This window comes from Macaca fascicularis, chromosome 10 (assembly GCF_037993035.2).
Source record: "Macaca fascicularis isolate 582-1 chromosome 10, T2T-MFA8v1.1".
Lineage (NCBI taxonomy): Eukaryota > Metazoa > Chordata > Mammalia > Primates > Cercopithecidae > Macaca > Macaca fascicularis.
The window spans coordinates 5,611,029-5,634,307 of NC_088384.1; the positions used below are offsets into that span (position 1 = coordinate 5,611,029).

The window sequence follows — 23,279 nt, forward strand, 5'->3', positions numbered from 1 at the left end:
TGTGTGAGTTGTGTGTTTTCCGTGTTTGTGATGTGTGTGGTGTGTAGTGTGTGGTATGTAGTGTGTGTGCATGGTGTGTTGTATGTATTGCACTGCATGTGTGTATTGTGCGTGTGTGTATGGTGTATGGTGTGTTTTGTGTTGTGTGTGTGGTGTGTATTGTATTGTTTGTGTGTGCTGTGTGTGGTGTATGTGTTGTGTGGTGGCTGTGTGGTATGTGTTGTGTTGTTTGTGTGTTGTGTGTGTTGTGTATTGGGTATGTATTGTGTTGTGTATGTGTTGTGTGCCTGTTGTGTGGTGGCTGTGTGGTGTGTGTTTGTGTGTGGTGTGGGGTGTGTGTGTGTGTCTAATGTGTGGTGTGTGTTGTGTGTGTGGCGTGGTATGTGTTGTGTTTTGTGTGTTGTGTGTTGTGTGCATGCGTGTGTGTGTTGTGTGTGCTGTTGTGCGTGTGCGTATGTGTGTTGTGTGTGGTGTATGTTGTGTTTGTGTGTGGTGTGTGTTTGTGTGTTGTGTGTGTGGTGTGTGTTTGTGTGTTGTGTGTGTGGTGTGGTGTATGTGTGTTGTGTGTGTGGTGTGGTGTATGTGTGCTGTGCGCACGTGGGCTGTGAGCGCCTCCCACCCCACATTTCCCCAACCTTGGAGTCATTCAAAGACCTTCGGAGACCACCCGGTGTTGGAAGCGACTCGCTGGGGTCGCGAGCCGCCGGGACCCCGCTCAGTCCCGCCCTTCTCCGCGCGCCGCCTCTCCCCGCGGCCGGCAGGGGGCAGCACCACGCCGCGGTCCCTCTGCGCTCCAAGGCGCGGCTCCGCCTTCCGCTCTCCCGGGGAAACCGAGGCACTGAGACGCAGCCGAGGCGGCGAACGAACCCGGGCATCCCGCTCGCCCACCGTCACCCCCTCCTCTCCCGGATGAACCCCGCCCGGCCGGTCCCAGAGCCGTCCCCACCTCGGGCCGGAAGCAGATCCGGTGGGGGTCGGCGCGGCCGGGTCGGGGGTCGAGCGCCCAGACCCGCAGCGGGGAGGCCGCCGGTGCAGTTCTTGTGGTTCCAACTCCGCCACAGCCCGACAGCTCCTGGCGATCCGCCCCATTAACGGGCGCCGAGACCGAGGCTGGCGGCAGTGGGGGCAGGAGTCCCGGGCTCCGGGAGGGGATGGGGTTCCTGCCCGCCTCGTGGCCGTGGGCCCAGCGTGGCTCCGCCGCCCGCCACCTCCAGCCCCTGCGCGCCTGAGTCCGAGAGCCCTCAGTGCCGCCGCCGGGTGGCAGCATCTGCCCGCGCCCGAGCTGCGCGCGCGCCCGTCACTGCCTGCGAGAGCCAGGCCAGACTCTCCTGCTCCCCGCGTCCAGCTTCCAGGCCGTGAAATGGGGGTGGCTGCCCTACAGTGGGGCTCTGGGGAGCAGGGGTCACCCAGCGGGTGGAGCTGCTATTGCCATTTCACTTATTCCTGTGCCTCGGTTCCCCTGTCTGTGCTGATCGCCAACGTACGCCCTTTATCTGGGAACCCTCCCCATCGGCGCACGGGGCTCGGGGGCACCGGGGGCCTCAGATCCGGGGGCCCAGGAATGACCTGCATCGGGGTCGTGGCAAAGGTTCAGGGATTTGGAGGGATTAAGAAGGGATCAGAGGCAGGGGGTCTGGCGGGACTGCGGGAGGGGCAGGGGAGGCAGGCTCTGAGCTCGAGGTCCCTACCCAGGCTTGGCCAGGTGGGAGAGGGCAGCCGGATGCACACACAGACTCTCCCCTTGGTGGCCTCAGTCCCTGCTGGTCCTCGGGGACTGAGCTCTTCCCTGTCCCGTGTGCCTGCAGCACCGGGAGCCATCCAGGGTTAAGAAATCACAGAACAGGCGGGGAGCCTGGCCTGGACAGCGATCTGGTCATGGGTCTGGGTCCTGCCCCCTGAGGGAAGACCAGGCTTGGCGCAGCAGGGTCTGCGGGACTCTGGCGCTCGTTCGCCCCGGGCTAAATCAGGCTAGATGGGCTCTGGGTGTGCGAGGCACAGAGTCAATCTGACTTCGGGCTCTCCTCAGGGAATCTGAACACAACTAGGCGCTGCAGAGGAGTCCACGAAAACCGTGGCGCAGGGGCAGGGATTCTGGGGGCCAGTAGCCTCCCAGTGCCCGGGAAGCCCCTCAGCCTCCTTCCACAGGCCTCCATCACGGTGCTTGGCCAATGGGTTCTGCAGGAGGTCACGCATGCCATCTCCCGGCATGTGGCCAGGCTAGCCTGTCTGTCATCGGTCAGGTCCCAAAGCTGGACTAGCGCAGGTGGCAGCAGTGCTGGGACCTGGGGTTGTGGGAATCTCCCATTGAGGTTTGCTGGAGTGGCAGCGTTGCCTGGACTAAGAGTACGGCCCCAGAGTATCCCATTGATGCGGATAATTTTTGGGGGTCTGGAAAGTGCACTCGGAGAGGCAATGGGAGTGGGTGGTCTCTCCTTCCCTCACCGGAAACTGGAAGCCAAGTGGCCACTGCGACCTGTACCGGTCGTTTCCCGCCCCCACCTGTACCCCCGCCCCTACCCCCGCGTGCGCGGAGGAGCGCAGGTGTCTCTTCCGAGCCGCACCCTCCCCACACCCCCACCACCCGTCACCCAAGCCCGCTTCCCCCGCCCAGTCCCCGGAGGGCAATCGGAAGGGAGCTGGCCTGGGGAGGGGGGGCCCAGGGGGTAGATGCGTTTGTGTGTCACGGGGGAGGGAGGAGAAAAGGGAGGGGAGAGCCAGGGAGCGAGGGAGAGAGAGCGCTGCGAGCGAGGAGGGCGGGCGGGAGGCGGATCCTCCTACCTGGGGCGCGCTCGCTCGCTCGCGGCTCGCTTGCCGGGGCCGCGAGTCACCTGGGGAGGCCGACAAGTGCGGACACATTGGCCGTCGCTGCGCTCGGCGAGGCGCGCACGGCCTCAGGCGGCTGCGCCCAGTGGAGGCTGCACCCGCCCGCCAGCCGCGCCCGGGCCCCCGGCCCGCGCTTGCAGAGGCCCACGGTCGCTCAACCGGGCTTCGAGGTCGCGGCCCCCAGCCTGGGTCATTTCCCCGGGTGCACGCGGCGGCGGCGGCATCCCGGGCTCACCATGGTGGCAGCGCGCGCCGAGTGCCCGCGCGTCGCCGGCCGCCCGAGCCGCAGCGCCGGCTGAGCGCGCTCTGCCCGCAGCCCCCTGGCCCCTGCCCGGCCCTGCCGGGCCCGCGCGTCCCCTCCGGCCGCCGCTGTCTATGGCGCAGCCCCCCTCCCTGGATCATGCACAGAAACTTTCGCAAGTGGATTTTCTACGTGTTTCTCTGCTTTGGCGTCCTGTACGTGAAGCTCGGGTGAGTATCCCGTGGGCGGGGGCGGCAGCCGGGGGCCAAGACAGCACGAAGGGGCTGCCTCCAGGGCGTCCCCACGGGGACGTGGGGACGGGAGGGGGCCACGGCAGTTCTCTGGGCTCCGGGGCTGGCCCGTGTGTCAGACCCTCGCCCCACGCCAGCAGAGACGCAGCCCAGCCCCCTGAGCTCCCGAGGGGCGCTGAGCCCAGCGCGGGAGGAGAGAGAGCGGGGCGCGCGGGCGGCCCGGCCGGGCTCGCGGGTAGCGGCGAGCGTGCCCGGCGCGTACTTTCACCTGTTTGGGCTCCAGGCCCCGGGGGTGGGACGCGCCTTCCCTCCCCCGGGCTGCGCTGGGCGCCGAGCCCGGGCCGAGCGCTCGCCGCCTGGAGGGTGCGCCGGGGCGGGGTCGGGGGGCGTCCGGCGCCTGGGGAGGCCCGGGAGGGCGGGGGGGCGCGCACCCGGCCGCGAGCGCGCAGGCCGGGGCACCCGCCGCGGCCCTTCGTCTCTATCCATCACCCAGACGTGTTGAAATTACCTTGACAACTCGTCCGGCTGGCTCGGGATGGGCCGTGGGGCCTGCCGGGCCGCCTCGGGCTCGGTCCGGGGCCTGCGCCCCGCCCGCCCGGGGCCCTGGGCCCTGGGCCCGGCCCCCTCTCGCCGCGCTCCCCCTGGCGCGGCCCGGCGGGCGGGCGCCCGGCGAGCCGCGCTAGCTGCTCTCTGCGGTAGCTGCTCCGAGTCGTATTTCCACATTCCTGAACCCAGCCGAGTCCTTACCTGTTGAGCCGCGATCTCCTTTAGACAGAATCTGTCTCGGCCTCGCTCGAAGTGGGGGTGGAGAAACGGCATGACGGAGAGGGGGTGCGGTGCACCTCGCCGGGGGCGCCCACCGCCAGTTGCCTGCCCCGCGCTTATCGCACCTGCGGGGACCCGCGCCCCGCCGCGCCCTGCACGCCTACTGTGCGCCGCCCGCTGCCCCGAGGCAAGCCCCGTCCAGGCCACGGGCAAGGCTGTGAACAGACCCGCGGGAAGTGCAGGTCCCGGTACCACTGCGGGGAGACGCGGGCTACCAGGCGGAGAGGTGGAAGAAGGCGCTGGAAATCGTCTCTCCATCACCCTCCATCCCATCTCTACTCCGCCATTTCACAGGTGGAGAAAGTGAGGCCCAAGGCCTGCAGAGACTAAAGCCAGTGGCCTCAGAGGCAGGAATGGAAGCCCCCGTCCTAGCCTGAGCCCTGCGGGTCTGGGCGGGCGTGCCTGCGGCTGCCGGTAGCCAGTAGCCCCGGTTATCATAGGTCTGTGGGTAGGCTGTGTCCCAGGGTGTTTGTTTATGGAGGTGAGGGGTGCGGGGCATTGAGCCTGCTGGGCTGGGGGTGGAGTGGGCAGGCTGCTCTTTTCCTGCATCTCCAGCAGTCCTGCAATGACTCCCGCTGGGCCCCTCAAAGTGATGGCAACCCTTAATGAGACTTTGTCCCTGCAGCCTGATTCTCAGCGCTGAGGCCTTTCCCCTCCTGGCACCCCTAGGGTTAGGCGCTTTTACTGTCTCGGCTTCAAGGATTAGGAAACTGGGCACAGGACCTAAGTCACTGTCCTCAGGATTCAGTGACAGAGCTGGAACTGCAGTTGGTTGTGGCCCCTGCCCCTCCCCCCCCCCCCCCCCCCCCCCGCCGCAGGCCGCTTTTCCTAGTGTCCATTCTTCTGAATCAGTCATCAGAAAGCAGCCCTTACTCCCACGAGTGAGCCGGTGGGAAGAGCTCTAGGAACCCCCTTAGGCAGCAGCAGGAGCCGAGGGTCCACCCCAGCCCTGCTCCCGGGGCTGCTTCCAGGGCTTGAGGTTTGTGTGCTCTTCCCAAGCCTCCTGGTCCCTTCTGTAAACAGGGATTGCAGCTCTGGCCATCCTGAACAGGATGGTGGCCAGTGTCTGAGAGGGGTCTGAGTGAGCAAGACCCCACCGGGCCTCCCTGTAGCCCAGCCTGAGCCCCAGGCACCTGTGTCAGCCTCCCTCTGGGGGCGGGGGTAAGAGCCAGGCAGTGGCTGAGCTTCCTTCTGTGTGGCCCTGGCTCTGCCCTCAGGTCCCACCCAGGACCCCTGGAGGGGAAACTCCTCCCCCTGGTGTGCCAATCTAAAACACACGCTCCTCACCTCCAGGATTTCCACAATGTGACCTCCCAACACCCTGTGGAATGGCAAGCAGGAAAGCCAGAGATCTACCCTGGGATCTGCTAAGGGAAGGAGAGCCAATCCCTCCCCCGAGGCTCAGCCCCTGCTCCCAGGATTGGAGAGAAGGGCCCTGCTTTCTTGGCGAGCCATCTTGGCTACATGCAGAGGTCGAAGGGGGAAGCTGGGCCCAGGTGTATCCTAAGGGGTTAAATGACCTGGAAGCCCATTACATTAAGGAGGAGGTTTGGGAGTCTGGGACCAATGGGCTGTGTGTTCTGTCCTCTTGTCACTCCTAGCCTGTGGCCTTGAGTGAGCCCTTTAACCTCAGCCTCCCTTTCTTCATCCAAAATATGGGGTCACAACACCCCCTTCACTTCATGCTGCCTGTGTTAGTCCTGGGGGCCTTTGCCCTGCGGGTGGTGGAGATATGTGTCCCAATGAACACCTGTAGACACCAGGAGAATCTTTCTTATTGTTAATGACTATGATGTCACCGGGACTGACACCCTGGGGACTTCTCCAGATGGTGTATTCCAGGGTGTCTGCATCTCAGGAGTTGGGATTTTCAGGGTCATAAAGTTCTGACCAAAGATCAGAGGTTGTATATGCATGGGGGGGATATTCCAGGATCACTCCCCTGCCTGCTGCCTGTGTTTCATTACACAGGGGGCCACCTGGGCACGTGCGGCCATCACACACATGTGCCCCTAAGCCTGGTGCAACTCACAGGTACAACCTCTGGAGGAATCCAGTACCAGCAGGAACCAGAACTCAGCCCTCACAATCCCCTTAGGGGTCACGGCCTTAAGAACAGATGCACCTGGGATTTGGAGCAATTTGAAAACCTGATGGCTTCAGGGAGTCACAGTTCCTCACCCAGGGCCCTTTTTGGACTGAGCGGCCTTCACCTCCAGCCCCGGAGGAGGCCAAAGCAGAGCTCAGAGGAGCCCGTCTGAAGTCTGGACACCCTCTGCTCACTGGAACTGGAGTCACTGCAGTTCTAGGACAAGCCCCGTTGCAAGCCTATCCCTGCCTTTGGGGCCAGAAGCAGAGGGGCCTGAGAGCCCTGGACTGGGAGGGATGAAGATGGAGGAAGTGGCTGCTTTCTCCTGGGTGATGAGCCTCCCTACTGGGTCTAGAAGTTAGAAAATCCTCTTCCTCAGGACAACGGGCCAGACCACCCAGCCCTCGCTTGTCTTGCCTTCTTCCTGCTTTGCACTGTGATTCAGATGTAGAGGGATGGTCAAGTGGAACCAGGATTGGCTAACAACAGGAGGTGGGACACTAGACCTATGTGTCCGGGCTTAAAAATAAATAAATAAAACGAACTCTAAGAGGGAGAATGTCCTTGTAGGTCTACTTCTCCCCAAACCCATCCCCGCCAACCGGGATGGGGAAGCCAGAGTGGGGACGCCTCTGTGTGAGGAGAGCAGCACCTGCCGGCGATGCCTTCCCACTGGCGGCCTCTTCAAAGAGGTGCCCAGGCAGGGTCCTGCCGTCTCAGCATCAGCTCAAGGCTGGGCTTGGTTAACCATGGCAGTGCCTGTGTGCGACCCACAGCCAGCCTCACTAGACCCAGGGCACACGGGGCCAGAGGCTCAGGACACTCAGTGCATCTGTGCACACACACCTGTCCTCACAGACCGCCCATGCTCCTGCAGGCACACGCAGGCACATGCAGGTACATGCATGCACACACGCGCATACGTTGCTGAGCACAGCCCCCAAGCACACACCTCCGCGCAGTTCCCCCGCGGAGGCGCCCCCAGGTGCACCTTCCGGAGCCAGGCCAGAGCTGTGTGGCTCCCTAAAGATGGGGGTGCGGGTGTCCCGGCCAAGGCAACTTGGGCAAGCCCTGGAGGCGGCTCCCACCGCACGCTCCGGTCAGCCTCCCCTTTAAAAAAACCCGCCGGGGGAGGAGGCGGATGTAGGGACTGCCCGTCCAATGGCAGCTGCGTGCCTCGGGAGACTTGGAGACGTGAGCCAGTGCGAGCGACAGAGCCGGTTCGCACCGACAGACGGACGGAGGTCCAGACCGCAGCCAAGGCGCGCCCGCTGCCCCCGGCCGGGTCCCCGCCCCGCACTCCAGCCCCAGCTCCCGCCGCTGCCCCAGATCCAGCGCCATGCACGGCCCTGGCGGCGGGGCACGGGCGACAACTGCGCCCGGGTCCACGAGACCCAGCCCCTAGCGCCTGGCGCCGCCGCCCTGCATCGGGGAGCTCTGCGGGGACCCCGGCCTCAGCTGGCCCAGGCGCCCTGCCCGTGGAGCCTGCCCAGCCCCGCCAGGCGCGCCGGCCCACCATGCTCCTACTGTCGCCGCGCAGCGCGCTCGTCTCCGTCTATTGCCCGCAGATCTTTCTCCTCCTGTCCAGCGGCAGCTACCTGTGAGTGCCGCGGGCGGCGTGCGGGGTGGGCGGGTGGGCTCCCCTCGGGCCTCCAGCGCTGGAACAGGGTGGGCAGGGAACGCGGCAGCGAGGCCCCTGGGCGGGGCACCGGGTGACCATCGCGCGCGGGAGCCGGGACTTTAGGTCGCCTCGCTAGCGTAAGCTGCCGAGGTGGAGCACTTGGCGGCCAGCGACGTCAGTGAGAAGTCCTGGCTCTGGGGTCAAAGAAAGGATGGCCTGAGAGCGGCTCGACTGCCGGAGTAGAGCAGGCTGTGCACGCCCAGCGCTAGGGCTCGCGGGCAGCAGGCGGTGCCGAGAATCCCTGCGCGTCCCAGCAGAGTCCTGGACCAGTGGAGGACCCCTCCCCATATTAGCCCACGAGGCGCGCAAGACCATGCCACACTTGGGATAGCCGCACGCACACACCGGCTCCCTCGTGCAAACACCGGCACGCACGTGCACGCCACGCTCCACCGTACAGCGTCCGCACTGCACCCCGAAGTCGCTGCGGCTTCTTGCGCCTTCCTGCAGCACTGGGTGACCTGATCCCTGCCCCTGCCGAGTCCTCACCTAGGGGCGAGGTGGACGCGCTTTGCGCGCTGGCGACCGCGTTCGCCCAGGTGTCTCGGCCGAGGGAGAGCACGGAGCGTGGGTCCTCCTGTGTGCGTCCAGCAGGGCAGAGCCCACTGGGCTCTGAGAAGCTCCGGGCAGGGCCGAGTCCAGCCCAGTGAGCCCAGGGGGGGCGCAGTGGTGGCTTCGCTCGATTCCTAATGGGACTCATATGCTCTGGCCTCTGACTCAAAAAGAAGTTTGATTTATGGAACCGCCGTTTGGGGGAATTTAAGCTGGATGCTACTGATTAAACCTCAGCGCCTGCTCTCCCTCTCCTTCTCTTCCCTTCCCCCTCCCCGTCCTTTACACGCGGGCCACGTCCGGGGTCGCCTGACGCGGCCAGAGGGGGCAGCCGCTGCCTTCCCGCTCCCTGCGCCACCCCCTCCCCCCATGCGGTCGCAGTCCTAATACAGCGCCGCGCCCCCACCCCCATTTAATAAAGACGCAGCCAATTTCTCCTCTTGCTCCTAGGAAATTACTATCCTACCAGTTTTCCTTCTATAAATAGTCGCGCATCTTGAAACAAAAGTTCGCAACCGCAGCCAGATGCTGCGAGGCCCGCGGTTTCCCGGGCTGTGGGACATAATTACAAGGTCCGGGCACAGAGAGCGCTCCAGGCCCGGCGGGCAGCCCCGGCTGCGGAGGCATCGCCTGAGGGGGGCGGGGTAGCAGGGCGCATGCGGGTGGGGACCGCCTGAGCAGTGGGGACCCAGGCTATCAAAGTGCCAGGGTCCCTGGGTCCTGCTTCTGGTGTCCTTCCCAGGAACTGCATCAACAGGGGGCCTTGGAATTTCAGCCTCTGGCGGTTGGAGGTCAGGAAGCCTCCTCCTCCCCAGAATCCTGGCATTTCAGCCTTAAGCCTTGCTAGAGAATTGGCAGCTCTGGTGCTTGGGAAATCATTTTTGGAGCTGGCTGGCTAAGGTTCGGTGTTCATGGAGAGGTGTCCGGGGTGGGAAACCAGGAGTCCTGGGGAGGTGGGGGCGAGGGAAGGGGGGATTGGAGGGTTGGCGTTAGGGTCTGAGAGAGGGAGGTGCACAGGGGCCCCAGAAGCCTGGTGGGAGTTGATGCCAAGGCAGCAGTGAGGGGCCTCTGGGGCAAGGTGGTGCCCAGTGTACCTCTGCAGACCCCAGGTTTATCTCAGGGCTGTCCTCCTCATCTGGGTCTGCAATGACTACAGCCGCCAGGCTTGTTCCTGGAGTGTGCACTGCCAGCTGTGTTGGCAGAAATTCTCCTAAGGAAACAGCTTTTCCAGACATCCCTGGGCCAGTGCTGGGGTCCGGCCTGGGTCGTGGGGGACAGGAAGGCAGGCTGCATCGCTGACTTGCCCTCAGCAGCTCCTGCGCCACAGGGAGGAAAACGCTGACGCCAGCCTTCCCCAAGCAGAGAGGAACCCAGACACGTTCCAGGATCGAGGGGGGGCGGGTCTCAGGTTTCCCCTGCCCCGTTTGTTTGGTGGGCACAAGGCTGACCCTAGGTGGGAGTAGGGCCTGCGCAGTTCAATTTGAATGAAAGCATGCAAAGGGAGAAGACCTTGGTTTCGGTGTTTCCGACCCAATGGCTGCACTTGGGGGAGGCAGCCAGGACGCAAGTCCTTGGAGAGCTGTGAGAGGTGGGGGTCAGTGTCAGCCCACCCTCAGCACTGCAGGCACAATTGATGGCGTTGGCCTTTGGATCTGAGGATGCCTGGGCTAGGAGGGTCGCTGGGTGGAGGCTTCATTCTGCTCCAGAGAACTTTCAGGAACTTTCCAGATCCCATTGCTGGGATCTCAGACACTGGCCGACTCCTCCTTTCATCTGGGCTGCTCCCCTAGCTCCCTGTCCTGGGCTGTGGTCTGTGCACACCAAATCCCAGACGCATGCCTGGGCCCCTGCCGCTGATCAGGTTGGACGGGTGTGTTGGCCTGGAAGCGCCCTGCGCCCCTGCTACAATGCTGACTTGCAGCGGTGCTAGGCGGCTCTGGCCAGCCCTCACCTTCTCTGTGCAGAGCTCTGTTGTCAGTGCAGGAGCTCCCAGGGCCAGCGGGGATCAGTCAGGGCCCAAGGGAGGGCAGGTGGGGGACCGCAGGCCAAGAGGAAGGCTTGTGGTGTTGGGTCAGCTGGAACGGGGGCCTGGCTGAGGCCTTGACCAGGACCAGGCTCAGCTTCTGTCCCAGGCAGGTCTCTTCCGGTCTCAGCCTTCCTCTCCCAGATGTGGGGGTTGGCTCTGACGACCCCCCCAGGTCTTCCGGTAGGAGCCTCTCATGGTGACCGCCCGCTCTGGGGAGCCAAGTGAGTCATGGGTGACGGGGCGGTTACTCACCGACCACCTGGCTGTGGTAGGATGGGGGGGCGCTTACCGCTGTCCTGCCAGGCCAGGCCTCTTCCCGGCTTTGTCAGCGGTGCCAGCCACAGTCCCAGAAGTGCTGTGGCCATGACCCTCGGTGGGGAGGAGATGAACCAGGCCCAGTCCCATGGTACCATGGCCTGTGTGGGGACAGGATGCGCCCCTTGGCTCAGGTGTGTTAAGGTTGCCCTTGGGGGAAGGGCAACTCCCAGCCTGGAGGGTCTGCGTCTATCCAAGTCTGGGAGGGGCTCTGCTGTGTGCCCTGAGCAGGTCCATGGACTTCTCTGGGCCTCAGTCTCCTCATGGGTCACTTGGGATGGTGATCCCTCCCCCAAGGCTCAGACCAGGCCATGTGTAGTTGGAACTTGAAAGTGTAGAACGTTCCAGAGAGGGAGTACATGTGGAATTCGAGCTGGGAAATCTGGTGAGATCTCATCTGGGGACCCTCCACTGGAGTGGACAAGTGGAGACCCCCTAATCACAAGAAACTCCCCAGAACTCATCATCATGTGGACGAGACCCACCAACCATTGGCTAAAGGGGAGAATGTGCATCGTGGACTGTCTGTCTGCGGAGGGAGGACGGGAGGTGCTGGGATGGCACTGGGTGCCACAGTTGTGTGCAGAGGCCTGTAGGATAATGTGCCATTTTCTAATACGGTTTCCCTTGAGTCTTCGTGAAGCCAAGGGGCATGATAGTGACTCAGATCTGGGTCCTCATCCTGACTCCACAGGGCCCTCACTGCCTGGCTGTGTCCCCAGGCCCAGCTCTTCCCTCTCCAGTGCAGATGATGGGAGCACAAACCTCACTGGGTGGCTGTGGGAAGCTCTAGCTTGATGTCTGGTGCGGTCAGTGCACGGGAGACTGGCCATTCTCAGCTATCAGGAATAGGGAGGTTGGCCACAGGCAGCACAGAGGGAGGCCCAGTGGCTGTGTTCATTCAGGAAGGAGTGATGGACGCCCTAGGGCATCTCAGAGGGCTTCCAGAGGAGATGACTCTCAGACAGGGTTTTGAAGGATGGATAGGAGTTGGCCAGACGAAACAGGCACGTGAAAGAGACCCCTAGACGAGGGAACAATACTGTCAAACACATTCACCAGGGGTTCCACTCCAGGGAGCCTCAGAGCATCTTGCTGAGGTAGATCAATGGGATGCCAGGATCCAGAGAAGACGCTGTTTCCCAAGGTCACCTTGGAGCCCAGGGGTTCAGCCTTCCTAGTTCCAGCTCCTCACGTGGTGCCAGCACTGCTTCTGAAGGGAAGTTCCGCCTATGCAGTCCCACAGGGAGAGGAATCGGGGTCTCCCAGCGCCTCAGGCTCCAGCCAGTGGTTGGAGGTGCTGATGGGAGGCGAGGTGATGATCATGAAGTTGGTGATTTTTGAGGCGCCAACAGCACATTATTGTTCCCTCATTCACACACTTCCGTGAACTCCTCTGGGGACAATGGCCAAGCAAGTCACACTCCCGCCCCTTCCCCTCCCACCCACCTGGAGCCTTGAGTCACCCTGGCAGGGCAGGTGGATGCCTGTGGGGAACCCAGGGACCCTGCTTGGGTGTGGACCAAGGCTCTGTTCTCGGAGCACCCTGACAGACTCTGGGGTGTGGCGGTGTTGGATGAGGTAGAGGGCTCAGTTGTGGGCATCCAGGCCATCAGCCCAGGGCCAGGGTGCAGAGCCCCTGGAACTGAGAGCCACATGCAGCAGAAGCTCGAGCCCTCACTGCTCACACCGCTCCCTGTCATCCCGGGCAGATGGAGCGGCTGTAGCAGGCTCCTAAGGCTGCCGCCCTACACGGCCCTGGGTCCAGCTCAGATGGGGCTCAGCTCCCCTCCCAAAGGGACAGGAGGCCAGGCGCCCTCCCTTGTCAGATGAAACCCCGGCCCAGGGCTCCTTCAGCCTGATGAAAGGGTCATTGTGTGGTACGGGCCGCCCGCTGGCCAAGGACAAAACCACCGTTTGTCCTCCGTCCCTGGCGCGGGGCTGGGGGCCTCACCTCAGGCTGGCCGGCAGGGTGGGGGTGGGTACAGGTGCGCTCCCTCCTCCCTTCCTTGTCTTCCCACTCAGCCCTCCTGGGGCCCCTCCCCCATCCCTGCCCCTCACCCAGGGCATTCTCGTCCTCTGAAGGTGGGTCCTGAGGCTTGGGTCAGTTCCGCTGTTGGCAGAGAGGCAGTGAGTTCTCCAGCCCCAGAGGCATACAAGCAGATGCAGTAGGAGTGAGGGCCGGGGATGCTGGGGAGGGTCCCTGCCTGGGCAGAGAAGCCGCGCTCACAGTTTCTCTGTGCAGGCAGCCAGTGGAGTGGTTGGCCTTTCCACTGAGGCCATCCCACAGTCTCAGTGGTAGAGTGGCAGGTGAGGCTTGGCACAGGGCCATCAACACTTCCTCCATCCCCAGGCTGGAGCAGGTGGCAGCTGAGGTGCTGGGGCTGCTACGAGGCTGGGTCTGAGGCTGTGTGCAGACGACACTAATGTCCTACTCCCCCAAGTGGCCTTTGCAGATTTAGTATGTGAAGCCTGCAGGTGCCCGGAGATGGGCCTGGGAGGAAGTCACCCACCCGCAGAGCAGCTCACTGGGTGTCAGCAGTAACGGAGAAGAGCCTGAGTGAGCATGCCCTGGAGTCCCACCCCATGACCCCTGCGGGCCTCCATCGCTTTCTGGAACCCTCCCGCACTGTGATCCCTGCTCCAAGCCTTCCGTACCCAGTTGGAGCTTTGAATGGACCAGGCCCCCTGGAGGGAGCGAGCCCGGCCACAAGGACTGGTGGTGTCTCAGCCGGCCTCCGCGCAGTGGGTATTGCTGTGGCCAGGGTGAGGAGGTGTCCAGAGCTGAGACTTAGGCCTGTGCAGTCCCAAGCGGTGAGACAGATGGCAAAGCCCCATTCCAATGGGAAGTCCTCCAGAATGCACTGCCTGCCCCGCAGACCCCCGCTTAGGGAACACAGGATGAGGCATTCCCACTTCTGGAGGACTTGGGTTCCCCGAGAAGGCCCTCCCTGGCAGGACTGACGTGTGCACAGTGCCCAGGGTCTGCTTGGGGATCTGTGTCCCCCTCGGGCTCCCAGAGAAGGGGAGCTAGGAGAGGCCTGTCTGCCGTGCTAGGTGGTGGAGTGAGGAAGACAAGGTCAGGGTGCAGAGTCACTCACCCAGGTCAAGCAGCTGAGCCCAGATTTGAGCCTGGGGCCTCCTGGCTGTCGGGTCCATGCCACTTGTCATGGTGTCTTACCAAGGCGAGTTTTCAGCCTTGGGTGAGCCCTGTTGCCTGTCCCGTTTCCCGCCTGTCCTCTCCAGGCAGAAACCAATGCCTCCAGTTGCTTAGAACTGTGTATTGACCAGGAGTCCCCGGGGCCCTGAGCGAGGGTCTCAAGGTTGCAGGGGCTGCCTCCAAGGTTAGCTTTGGGACCAGAGGTGCAGCTCTCCTGTGGGTACGGGAAGCCCAGAGACCTTCTGTTCTGGGCCTTGTCCTGCTTCGGTCCCTGAGCCGGGAGCTCTGAGACCAGCCTGGCCAGCGTTGTTGGGTCAGTGTGAGTGTGGTCCCAGATGCCCAGGCCCTGTTGCTGCCTCAGCTATGGGCTTGCGGCAACCTTGAGGCATCCCTCCACTTCTCTGGGTCTCAGTTTCCCCATCTGGGTGGTAGGTCTGGATGCTTCCCCAGATCCTCCTCCTCCCTCCTCCCCCTCCTGCTGGCCCCACCACCACCCTGAACTTTCCCTTCATGCCCACAGAGTGATGGCAGCCCCCATGGGTGGGTGATCAGGGCTGGCCGGGTGTGCAGGTGTGGCTGGAAAGGAAAGCCCCTGCCTCCCTCCCTTCCAGTGTCGTTTACGCAAAGCCCTGTGGGACCCACAGCAGGAGCTCTAAGCTCCTGGTCGAGGGCGGTCTGGGGAAGACATCTCAAGGAAGGCAGCCTCTGACCTTGGCCCTGAAGGACCTGCTGGAGGGAAGGAAGGTGGGTTCCTGGGAAAGGGACAGACGTGGGCAAAGGCCTGGAGGTGTGAAGAGGATGTGGCGACTGGGCATCAGAAGTGGGGAGCAGCAGGTTAGAGTGGGCTGGGGCAGGGGAAGATGAGGTGGGGGTGGTGCCAGAGGCAGTGATCTCAGGTCTGGGGACCCCAGGGCAGGGAGGAGTGGCTTCAGCAGAGCTTTAGAAAGACCCTTCTGGGCAATGAGGTGGAAGATGGGGAAGCAGGGAGGAGGCTGGTCCTGCCCACCAGCCGCAGATGCAGGACCCGGGCCACTCCGGGGCTGAGGAGAGGGGATGACTGAGTCTGCAGGACTGTCTGGTGGCAGGCGTGCCAGGGGAGTGTGCTTGGCCAGGTCTGGGGTTGCAGGGTCGCCTGCCTCCTCCCCAGCACTCAGGGCAGTACCAGGCACTCACTCAGTCGGTACCCAGCACATCTGTCAGAGGGTCTGATGGCTGCTTCTGGGTCTGGGGCCCCACGAACTCCCAGGTCAGGGCCCATCGCCCAGGGGTGGCAGAGCCTGTGGTGGCCCCAGGTGTGCTTGGCCCCCAGCGGCACAGGTGGGAAGGGGGATTGGGTGACCGGGGGCTGGATGACTTCCCGGCTCCCCTGACTCAGGTCTTCCCAGGATGACTTCACCGCTGGCGGGGAAGTGCTGGGAATTTCCAGGTATGGCCGACACTGCCCCCCCAAGGAAGGCAGATCCATCCTGGGACTCCTCCTGTGTGCCCCATGGCTCCCCTCAGCCTGGGGAGGGCTGGCCTTCAGAGGCCACACTCCTGTGGGCTGAAGCACTTGCTCAGCCCCATCACTGCCCCAGCAGGGTTGTCACCTGCCTTGGTGGCACTGCCCTGGGGATGGAGTCGCACGTCGGGCATGCCTTCCTGAGCCTCAGGGTGTTCAGGGAGTGTTCCTGGGGGTGACAGGCCCAGGATCCCTGGATGCCAGGCAGGCTGGTATTGTGGACAGAGCACTGGATGGGGAGTCAGTGACTCTGGACTCCAGTCACTCCATGTCTGCAGTAGTCCAGAGTGCACAGGGACGCAGGGCCTGAAGACCTGCGGGACATAGCCCCTGAAGTGGCCAGCCTGGGATGCTGTGGACCTGCACCTGGGGAGGGGCACTGGGCTGAGGGCTGCCGACTGCACATCCCCATCTGCTCTCTCTCAAAACCTGCCTTCCCAGCGTGTGGCCTGTGGGCTCCCCTCCAGGCTGCAGCTCCTGGAGGTATGGGGGATCACCTGGTACCCTATCGTGCTCTTGTATTTCCTTCTGGCATCTTTAGGAGTCAGGCAGTGTGTGCGGTGTGATGCTTCCCTCTCCTGCAGGAGACCTCCTGTGGTCTATCGCTGCTTTGGAGCAGCCTCGAAGATGTGGCTGGGGCTGGTCCCCTACCTTCAGAGGCTGGGGAGAGCCCGGCTTTGCAGTCAGCTCTGACTGTGAGCCCAGAGCCCAGCCCGGCTTCCCCTTACCGCCTTCCTCGGTGGAGATTCCTGTGGCACGCAGGACGGGAGGGTGGGAAGAGGCAGAGCTCAAATGTGGGGGAAAAGCCACGGGGTCTGGTCTTGCTCTTGTCTCTGATACCAGATCACTGCCACATTGCTGTGTGGCCTGGCCCGAGATGTTGCTCCTCTCTAAGCCGCCTCTGTAAAATGGGAATGACGAACTCCAACTGCGGGCTCACCGTGGGGAAGGCAGGGATGGCGCTCAGGACCTCGGGCCACTTCAGTCAAGGGCCCTGGAGTTCTGAAGGCTCCATAAACACTCACTCAGCCAGGCTGATGAGAGGCGGAGGAGGCCGCCCCTGGGGAAATGGGCACTCTGGGCCACGAAGCATCCAAGCTGCGCAGTTGGCTAGGAGGCCGTGGCAGCCTAGGAATTCTTGGAGGGAGCATTCCAGAAAAGTGGGCTGCTTGAAAGGTGAGGGGGATGTGGAATTATGCAGAGGGGGCTTGTGGCCCAGAATGGGTCCCCTGCTTTGGAGAATGCAGATGGCCTATGCAGGGCTGGCCTGGCTCGGGCTCACCCTCTGTCTGAGACGCTGTGTGGCCCAGGCATGGACTGGGTGTGGCTCCCATCTGTTCCTAGAAGGAGGACCCTTCAGGACTATGGCCTGAGGCTCAGTCTCAGGGCCGGGAGCTCAGTCCTATCTTGCAGTCTGCAGAGAAGTGATGGCTCGGCCCCCAGACTTGCCATTCAGCCAAGTTCAGAGCAGCCAGGAAGGCCAAGGTGCTGGCCCAGCCACAAAGTGTCCAGACTCCTATCCTGGCCATGGGCCAATGGGGCCTGCCAGCTCCCTCCAACTTGTTCCACTTGTCTGTCCACCCACCCATCTGTCCTGAGGTTTCAGGTTGGCATCCTGGTCACCCAGGCCTGCAAGGCGCCCCTGCGTCCAACAGATCTGTGGCATCAGGGCCAGGGCTGGGGCTGGGAGTCCCATCCTTGCTAGGATCTTAGCTAGCTGTGTGGTCTCAGGTGCTGTGGCATCTCTGGGTGTTTCTGTCCCCATCTGTACTGTGGGAAGCAAAGAGAAAGGCCAGGATAAGACCTAGGGAAGGGTATAGCTGAATTTCAGTCCCAACGGCTTCCTCAGGAGCCCAGTACAGATGTGATCCTGTAGGGAGTGGAGAGGGGAGAATGGAGAGAGATGCTAGTGGACTTCTTGGAGGAGGAGGCACTAAGCTGGGTCTGGAATCTTGCCTGGCTGCTGGAGGGGGCAAGCTGCCTGCCCCTGGATGGGGAGGAGCTAGCCCAGTGTGGCCAGCACCTGGTGCATCGTGATGGGCCCTGGGTGCCGGTACAGATCTGGAAGGTTCTGAAGTCAGAGGTCAGTGTCCTGTGGTTTGGGGATCACAGTGAGTGGGTGAGGCTCTCATTTCACAGATTTAGCAGATATGGTGGCTGGGAGTGTCTGCCCTTGACCTCATTAGCTGTGGGCTCCTTGTGTTGGCCAGGGGTGCAATGGATCCCCTGGCTGTGGCTCATCCACCTGCAGCAGCCTCAGCCCTGCCTGGGGCCCCCAGCTCTTCGCCAGCTTTTTCCCAGGCGGTCTGGTTCTTCTCCAGGGTGGGGTCCCAGGCTGCCAGGCCAGGAATGCCAGCTATGTGGGGAGGGTGGGGGGGCAGCCGCCCGCCGGGGGCGTGAGGGAGCAAGTGGACGCTCTGATCCCTTCCCTGGGAACACTGTGAGCTGAGAGCTGAGCAGAGCAGTGGCGTGGAAAGAGTGGCAGGTGGGACCGCAGTGGAGGCAGCCTGCAGGATGCCCCACCCACCAGCAGGGCGTTTCTCCCCATTGGACAGACAGGCAAACTGAGGCTCAGGGAGGCCAGCGAGAGCCAGCAGCTGAGCAGAACTCGAACACAGGACCCCAAACCCAAGCAAACGAGCAAACCTCTTTAGTACACAGCTGCAGGTACCCAGATTGTCACCTCAGCCCCTCACTACACAGATGGGAAACTGAGGCCAGGAAGGGCAGGGAGGGGCAGAGGGATGGCCTCATTCCTGAGCTGGGCCCTGGGGGTGTCAGCCCTCTGCTCTCCCCAGCCCCTTCCTTGCCCACCCCCCACCCGCCCAGCTCCCTTTGCCTCCTCTAAGGATGCACTGTCCCAGCCCCCACCCACACTGCTTTCTTCTGGCTATTGTCTCTCAGCCTCAGTTTCCTCATCTGTAAGGTCAGGCTGGCAAGGACCAGCCAGGGGAACCAGAGTGGGGAGAGGGTGGGAAAGGGTGGGAAGCGGTTCCAGGGCCCCACATACCATGAACCCTGCTTGGAAAGGGGAGCGCTTTGGGCCTGTCCCTTCCCCACAGGTGTAAGGCCCCTTCCAGGCCTCACCTGCCACTTGCCAAAGGAGGGCTGATTGTCCCTTGCTCTCAGATGAGAAAACTGAGACTCAGAACAGCCTTGGGGTGGCTGGGAAAACCCCTGACCCAAGCCCCCCGACCCCCATCCCACGGAGCGGGGCCCTCCTCCAGGAAGGATGGGGCACCAGCTGTTGAGCCCAGACCTGTCCTATTCATTCTCTCTGGCTCCTTCCCACCGGCACGCCCAGCTCTGGGCTGCAATGCATCCCCTCCAGCTTCCTCTGAGGGCAGCGCTGGAGCTGCTGTGGGGTCCAGGCATTACGGGGCAGGTGCAGGTGGAGCTGTGTTCTAGGTGAGTGGGGGTGTCTGACCAGTCTGCAGCCTGTGGTTCATGGGGTCTGCTGAATGACCCCAGACCTGGCCCACATTCTTATCCCCATTTGACAGGCGGGAACACTGAGGCCACCACCAGCCCCTGCCCCATACTCAGCCCCAAGGAACCCTGCTGGGCTCCAAAGCCATAGACGAGCCCCTATATGGATGGAAAGTTCCGGGCCAACCCTCTGCCCACCTGAGGAAGAGGCTGGCGAGGACTCGGCCCTGGGTGGGCACAGGGGCCAGGCGCTGTCCTTCTGGGTATCTGCTGAGTTACTTCCTGGATGGGTGGATCCAGACCCGCCTCCCTGGCTGATCACAGATAATTGGAGCATTCTTCAAATATTTTTGCCAGAAGATGCCTGAGAAGGAAGAATTACAAAGCGCCCCGGGCCAGGAGCGTGGGCTGTAGGAGCCCGGGGCAGCCCAGCAGCCAGGGCCAGGGGCCGGGAGGGAGGCCGGAGATCAGGCCCAGGCTCAGCCGGCCTGTCCCTGCCACCCAGAGAGCTGGGGAGGGGGCTGCCCATGCTCCCTCAGCTGGGGGGGTGGGGTGGCTCATGCCCATGTTGAGCTTAGGGCCTGGCCAGGTGCTGGGCAATGCTGGGGACCCCTGCCCTGGGGAGTCTGCCGCTGACACAGTGGCTTTAGGACAGCCTGAGAGGTCAAGCATAGAGTCTGGGCGCTCCCAGAGGGGGCTGGTGGGTGGGAATGACTCCCCAAGGAGGGGTCTCTGCAGTGGAGAGCTCAGCAGGTCAGGCGCCAGCATGCTAGGAAGGAGTGTGGGCAAGAGTGAGGACTGAGGGGGCAGGCCTGGGGCCACCTGGCCAAAGCGGCCAAGGAGGAGCAGCCTGGGCTGGGGCCGGGAGGTGGCTCAGGCAGGCCCTAAGGCCACGATCCTGCTGGTGTCAAGGTGGGGCGTGGACCCATGCCAGGGGTAGGATGGTGGGTGCCCTGGGGGCAGAGCAGGGCGTGCTGGGGAAAGGCTTTCTGACCTCCATGAGCTGTTTGAAAGAGGTGCATGTTATCTGCGGGGGAGGGCAGGCAGCCCCAGCGTCCGCTTCTGGTTCCTGTAGCTCTGGGGGGTCTGGGATGCTGAGTCCCGGGCGGGCTCCAGCTGGGTTCCAGGAAGAAGTCAGATCTCGTGTCTCCCCGACGGAGCGCTGCCCCGTCCTTCCCGGGGATGCTTTCAGCGGCGGGGTGGGGGCTGCTTCCACCCTGAAACTGGGTGGGATGGGCAGCACTAGGACTGCTTGGGTGCCGTGCTGGGAGCTGGTGTCCAGTCCAGAGCGAGGTGGGAGAGCAGGGGTCCAGCCAGGCTGCTGTGGGGCCATTTGCGCCCCCCCACCCACTGGCAAAATGGAGCTGGGCTGTGGTTTGTGGGGTTGGTTTTTGGGAATTTGGAGGAGAAATGGGATACTGAGGTGGAGGTGCCTGGCTCCCAGGCCTCCTCAGGACACGAGCCCACATCTGTGTCATAGCATAGCCGATTTCTCCCAGGCCTCATCACCAGAAAGACACAGCTTGTCCTGTTGCTGGCGGGGAGCTGTGCCCTCTCGAGGGGTACTTTGGGTGGTTTCACCCCCATACTCCTCACCACCCCATCCCCCAGTTTTAAACGCTGGGCCCTGACATGGACTGTGGGCATTTTCTCAACCCTATGTGAAGTGGGGGTACAAGCTGGTTTCAACTGACCTGTAACACAGTCTGAGTGACAAGGGGACGCCCCACGGCAGCCTTGCTGCCCACCCAGCCTGCAGCCCTAGCCCCTGCCTGCACAGGCAGGGCCTGCTGTCGGGGAAGAGTGTCTCCTGCAAGTGTCTATCAGCCACTCGTCACCCACCATTCATTCACTCATTCTGCGGTGACAGCTGAGGCTCTGCCATGCCTGGCCTTGCACCAGGCCCAGCATATCGTGGGGAGTAAGACAGGGTTCTGCCATCCTGGACCCAGCTACGGGGGCTCAGACCTGTTTGGGGAGGGCCCATGACTCAGTCTGGAGCCTGAGAGAATACTTGCAGCTTGGTGCATGTCGGGGGGCTTCCTTCTCCCAGAGCTCCTCAGGGAAGGCCCAACCCCACACAGCCTGCCCCCAGATGCAGCCTCCTGCCCCTAGAGACTTGCATGGGAGGGTGGCTCTCCAGGAGGACAAGTGACCACACTCTGCCCATCCTGCCCCCGCTGTCTTTGAGGGTCAGGGATGGGGTATGTCCCAGGGGAAGGGTTGATGACAGGGCACTGGGATGGGAGGGGTGAGTCCCTCAGCTACCAGGAAGGCTGCTGAAGCTTTCTGGACCTCCGATTCCTGTTCTGAGGGAAGAGTAATCATGATTATTGTCACCATTCTAGCCCTTGGCCCCCCGAACTTTGAAATAGCAGCCCTGAGGGGACTCTGAGGCCAGTCAGGCACGCAGTGGGTGTTCACTCTGCCTCAACCACTGAAAACCCTGACAGCACGCGGGATTTAGGTTAGACGCCTACCTGCTGGGGGAGGCGTGGAAGCAGGGGTTACTCCTGACCACAGCAGGGGTGTCAGGGAGAGGACAGCATGGCTCGAATTCCGGGCACAGGTGAGATGCTGCCCACCCCCTGCCACCTGGGCTCAGGGTACCCAAGAGTGAGATGATAGGTTACCCCAAAGCTCCTAAGAATGTTGGAGGAGGGAGCCCCCAGGCTGGGTCTTGGCAGAGATGGCGCCGCCCAAATGAGGGTCTTGGCCAGAGGGGCCACGTCCCACAACCCTGTTCCTCCCCATCACTGCTGATGGCCCTGCTCCTTTGGGAGGAAGGATGGTCGCTATGTGGCAGCTCTGTCTACTGCCTGAGTGCCAGGCTGGGCATAGGCAGAGCAGGAGGGCACTCCACCAAGGGCTATGAGCCCCCACAACTCCCTGGGGTCTCCTGCACTTAACCTTCTCACTGCCTGGGAGCTGCTGCGGTGGGCTGTTGTCCACATTCAGGGTCCATAGAGGCTGAGGGCCTGGTGGGGACAGGCTGGCTGATGGGCACAGGCTGAGGCAGAGGAGCCCTGGCAGGGCATTCTGGCTCAGCCCAGCTCTGCCTTAGGTCGGTGGCTGGCCCAGCCCAGCGGCCCCATGGAGCATGTGTGCAGGAAACGCTAGCACCCGCAAGGCGGGCCAGGCACACACAAAGCACACGGGCATGATTTTTGATGTTGGCATTTGAATTTTGAAGTGTGTTTTCTGGGTTTTTTTTGTTTGTTTTTTTGAGATGGAGTCTTGCTCCCTCACGCAGGCTGGAGTGTAGTGACGTGATCTCGGTTGACTGCAACTTCCGCCTCCTGGTTCAAGCAATTTCCTTCTTCAGCCTCCCAAGTAGCTGGGATCACAGGCGTGTGCCACCATGCCTGGCTAATCCTTGTATTTTTAGTAGAGATAGGGTTTCACCATGTTGGCCAGGCCAGTCTCAAACTCCTGACCTTAGGTGATCCACTCGCCTCGGCCTCCCAAAGTGCTGGGATTACAGGTGTGAACCACCGTGCCCGGCCTGTTTTCTGTATTTTAATTATTGTAAGAAGCCTGGAGTTTCCATTCCTGCTTTGTTATTGCCCTATTTCAATAAAGTCACATACTGTAATACTTTCCTTTTATGCTGAGATATAATTTACGTAAAATGCGGAAATCTCTAGTGCACACCTTGATGCATTTTTACATATGCGTGCACTCATGCGACCACCACCCAGCTGGGGACAAAGAACATTCTGGTATATCTGCAGGCTCCCTCTGCTCACTCCCAGTTGGTGCCACCCACCCAAGGGTAACTATTCTGACTTCTCTCTCCAAGATGAGGTGGGCTTGTTCTGGGTATTTTTTTTTTGAGATGGAGTCTCACTCTGTCACCAGGCTGGGGTGCAGTGGTGCGAACTTGGCTCACTGCAACCTCCAACTCCCTGGTTCAAGCGATTCTCCTGCCTCAGCTTCCTGAGTAGCTGGGATTACAGCCTCATGCCACCACACCCAGCTAATTTTTGTATTTTTAGTAGAGATGGGATTTCACCATGTTGGCCAGGATGGTCTCGATCTCCTGCCTTCGTGATCCACCCACCTCAGCCTCCCAAAGTGCTGGGATTACAGGTGTGAGCCATGGCGCCTGGCCGGAGATTCTTAGAAGTGGTGGAATCCACACACCCTCTTTCCTGGCTTCTTTCACGCACCGTGATGTCTGTGAGGCCCATCCGTGTTGACGCGGGTCGGCAGTTTCTTTGCCGTGTAGTCACGCTGCATGAATGGACCACACTTAATTTCTCCATCCTCCTGTTGACAGACGCCTGGGTTGTTCCCCATTTATGCGATAGACCCATGTGCGTATCCTTGGGTGATCACAAGCACAGGTTTGGGTACAGGAGAGAGATTGCTGGGCCACAGGGA

The 23,279-nt window shown here is 62.2% G+C and overlaps 1 protein-coding gene across 2 annotated transcripts in view; it reads left to right on the plus strand.

The window, feature by feature from the left end:
* The first annotated feature begins 2,821 nt into the window (after positions 1 to 2,821).
* Positions 2,822 to 23,279, plus strand: part of WNT7B (Wnt family member 7B) — a 55,030-nt gene continuing 34,572 nt past the window's right edge. Inside the window, exon 1 of one of the 2 annotated variants that reach the window (XM_005567007.5) lies at positions 2,822 to 3,294. In XM_005567007.5, the coding sequence (XP_005567064.1) occupies positions 3,224 to 3,294 (71 nt within the window). In that variant the 5' untranslated portion in view covers positions 2,822 to 3,223. Of the gene's footprint in view, positions 3,295 to 7,442; positions 7,830 to 23,279 lie in introns of those variants that run through there. The other variant, XM_045363452.3, reaches the window with a different exon arrangement.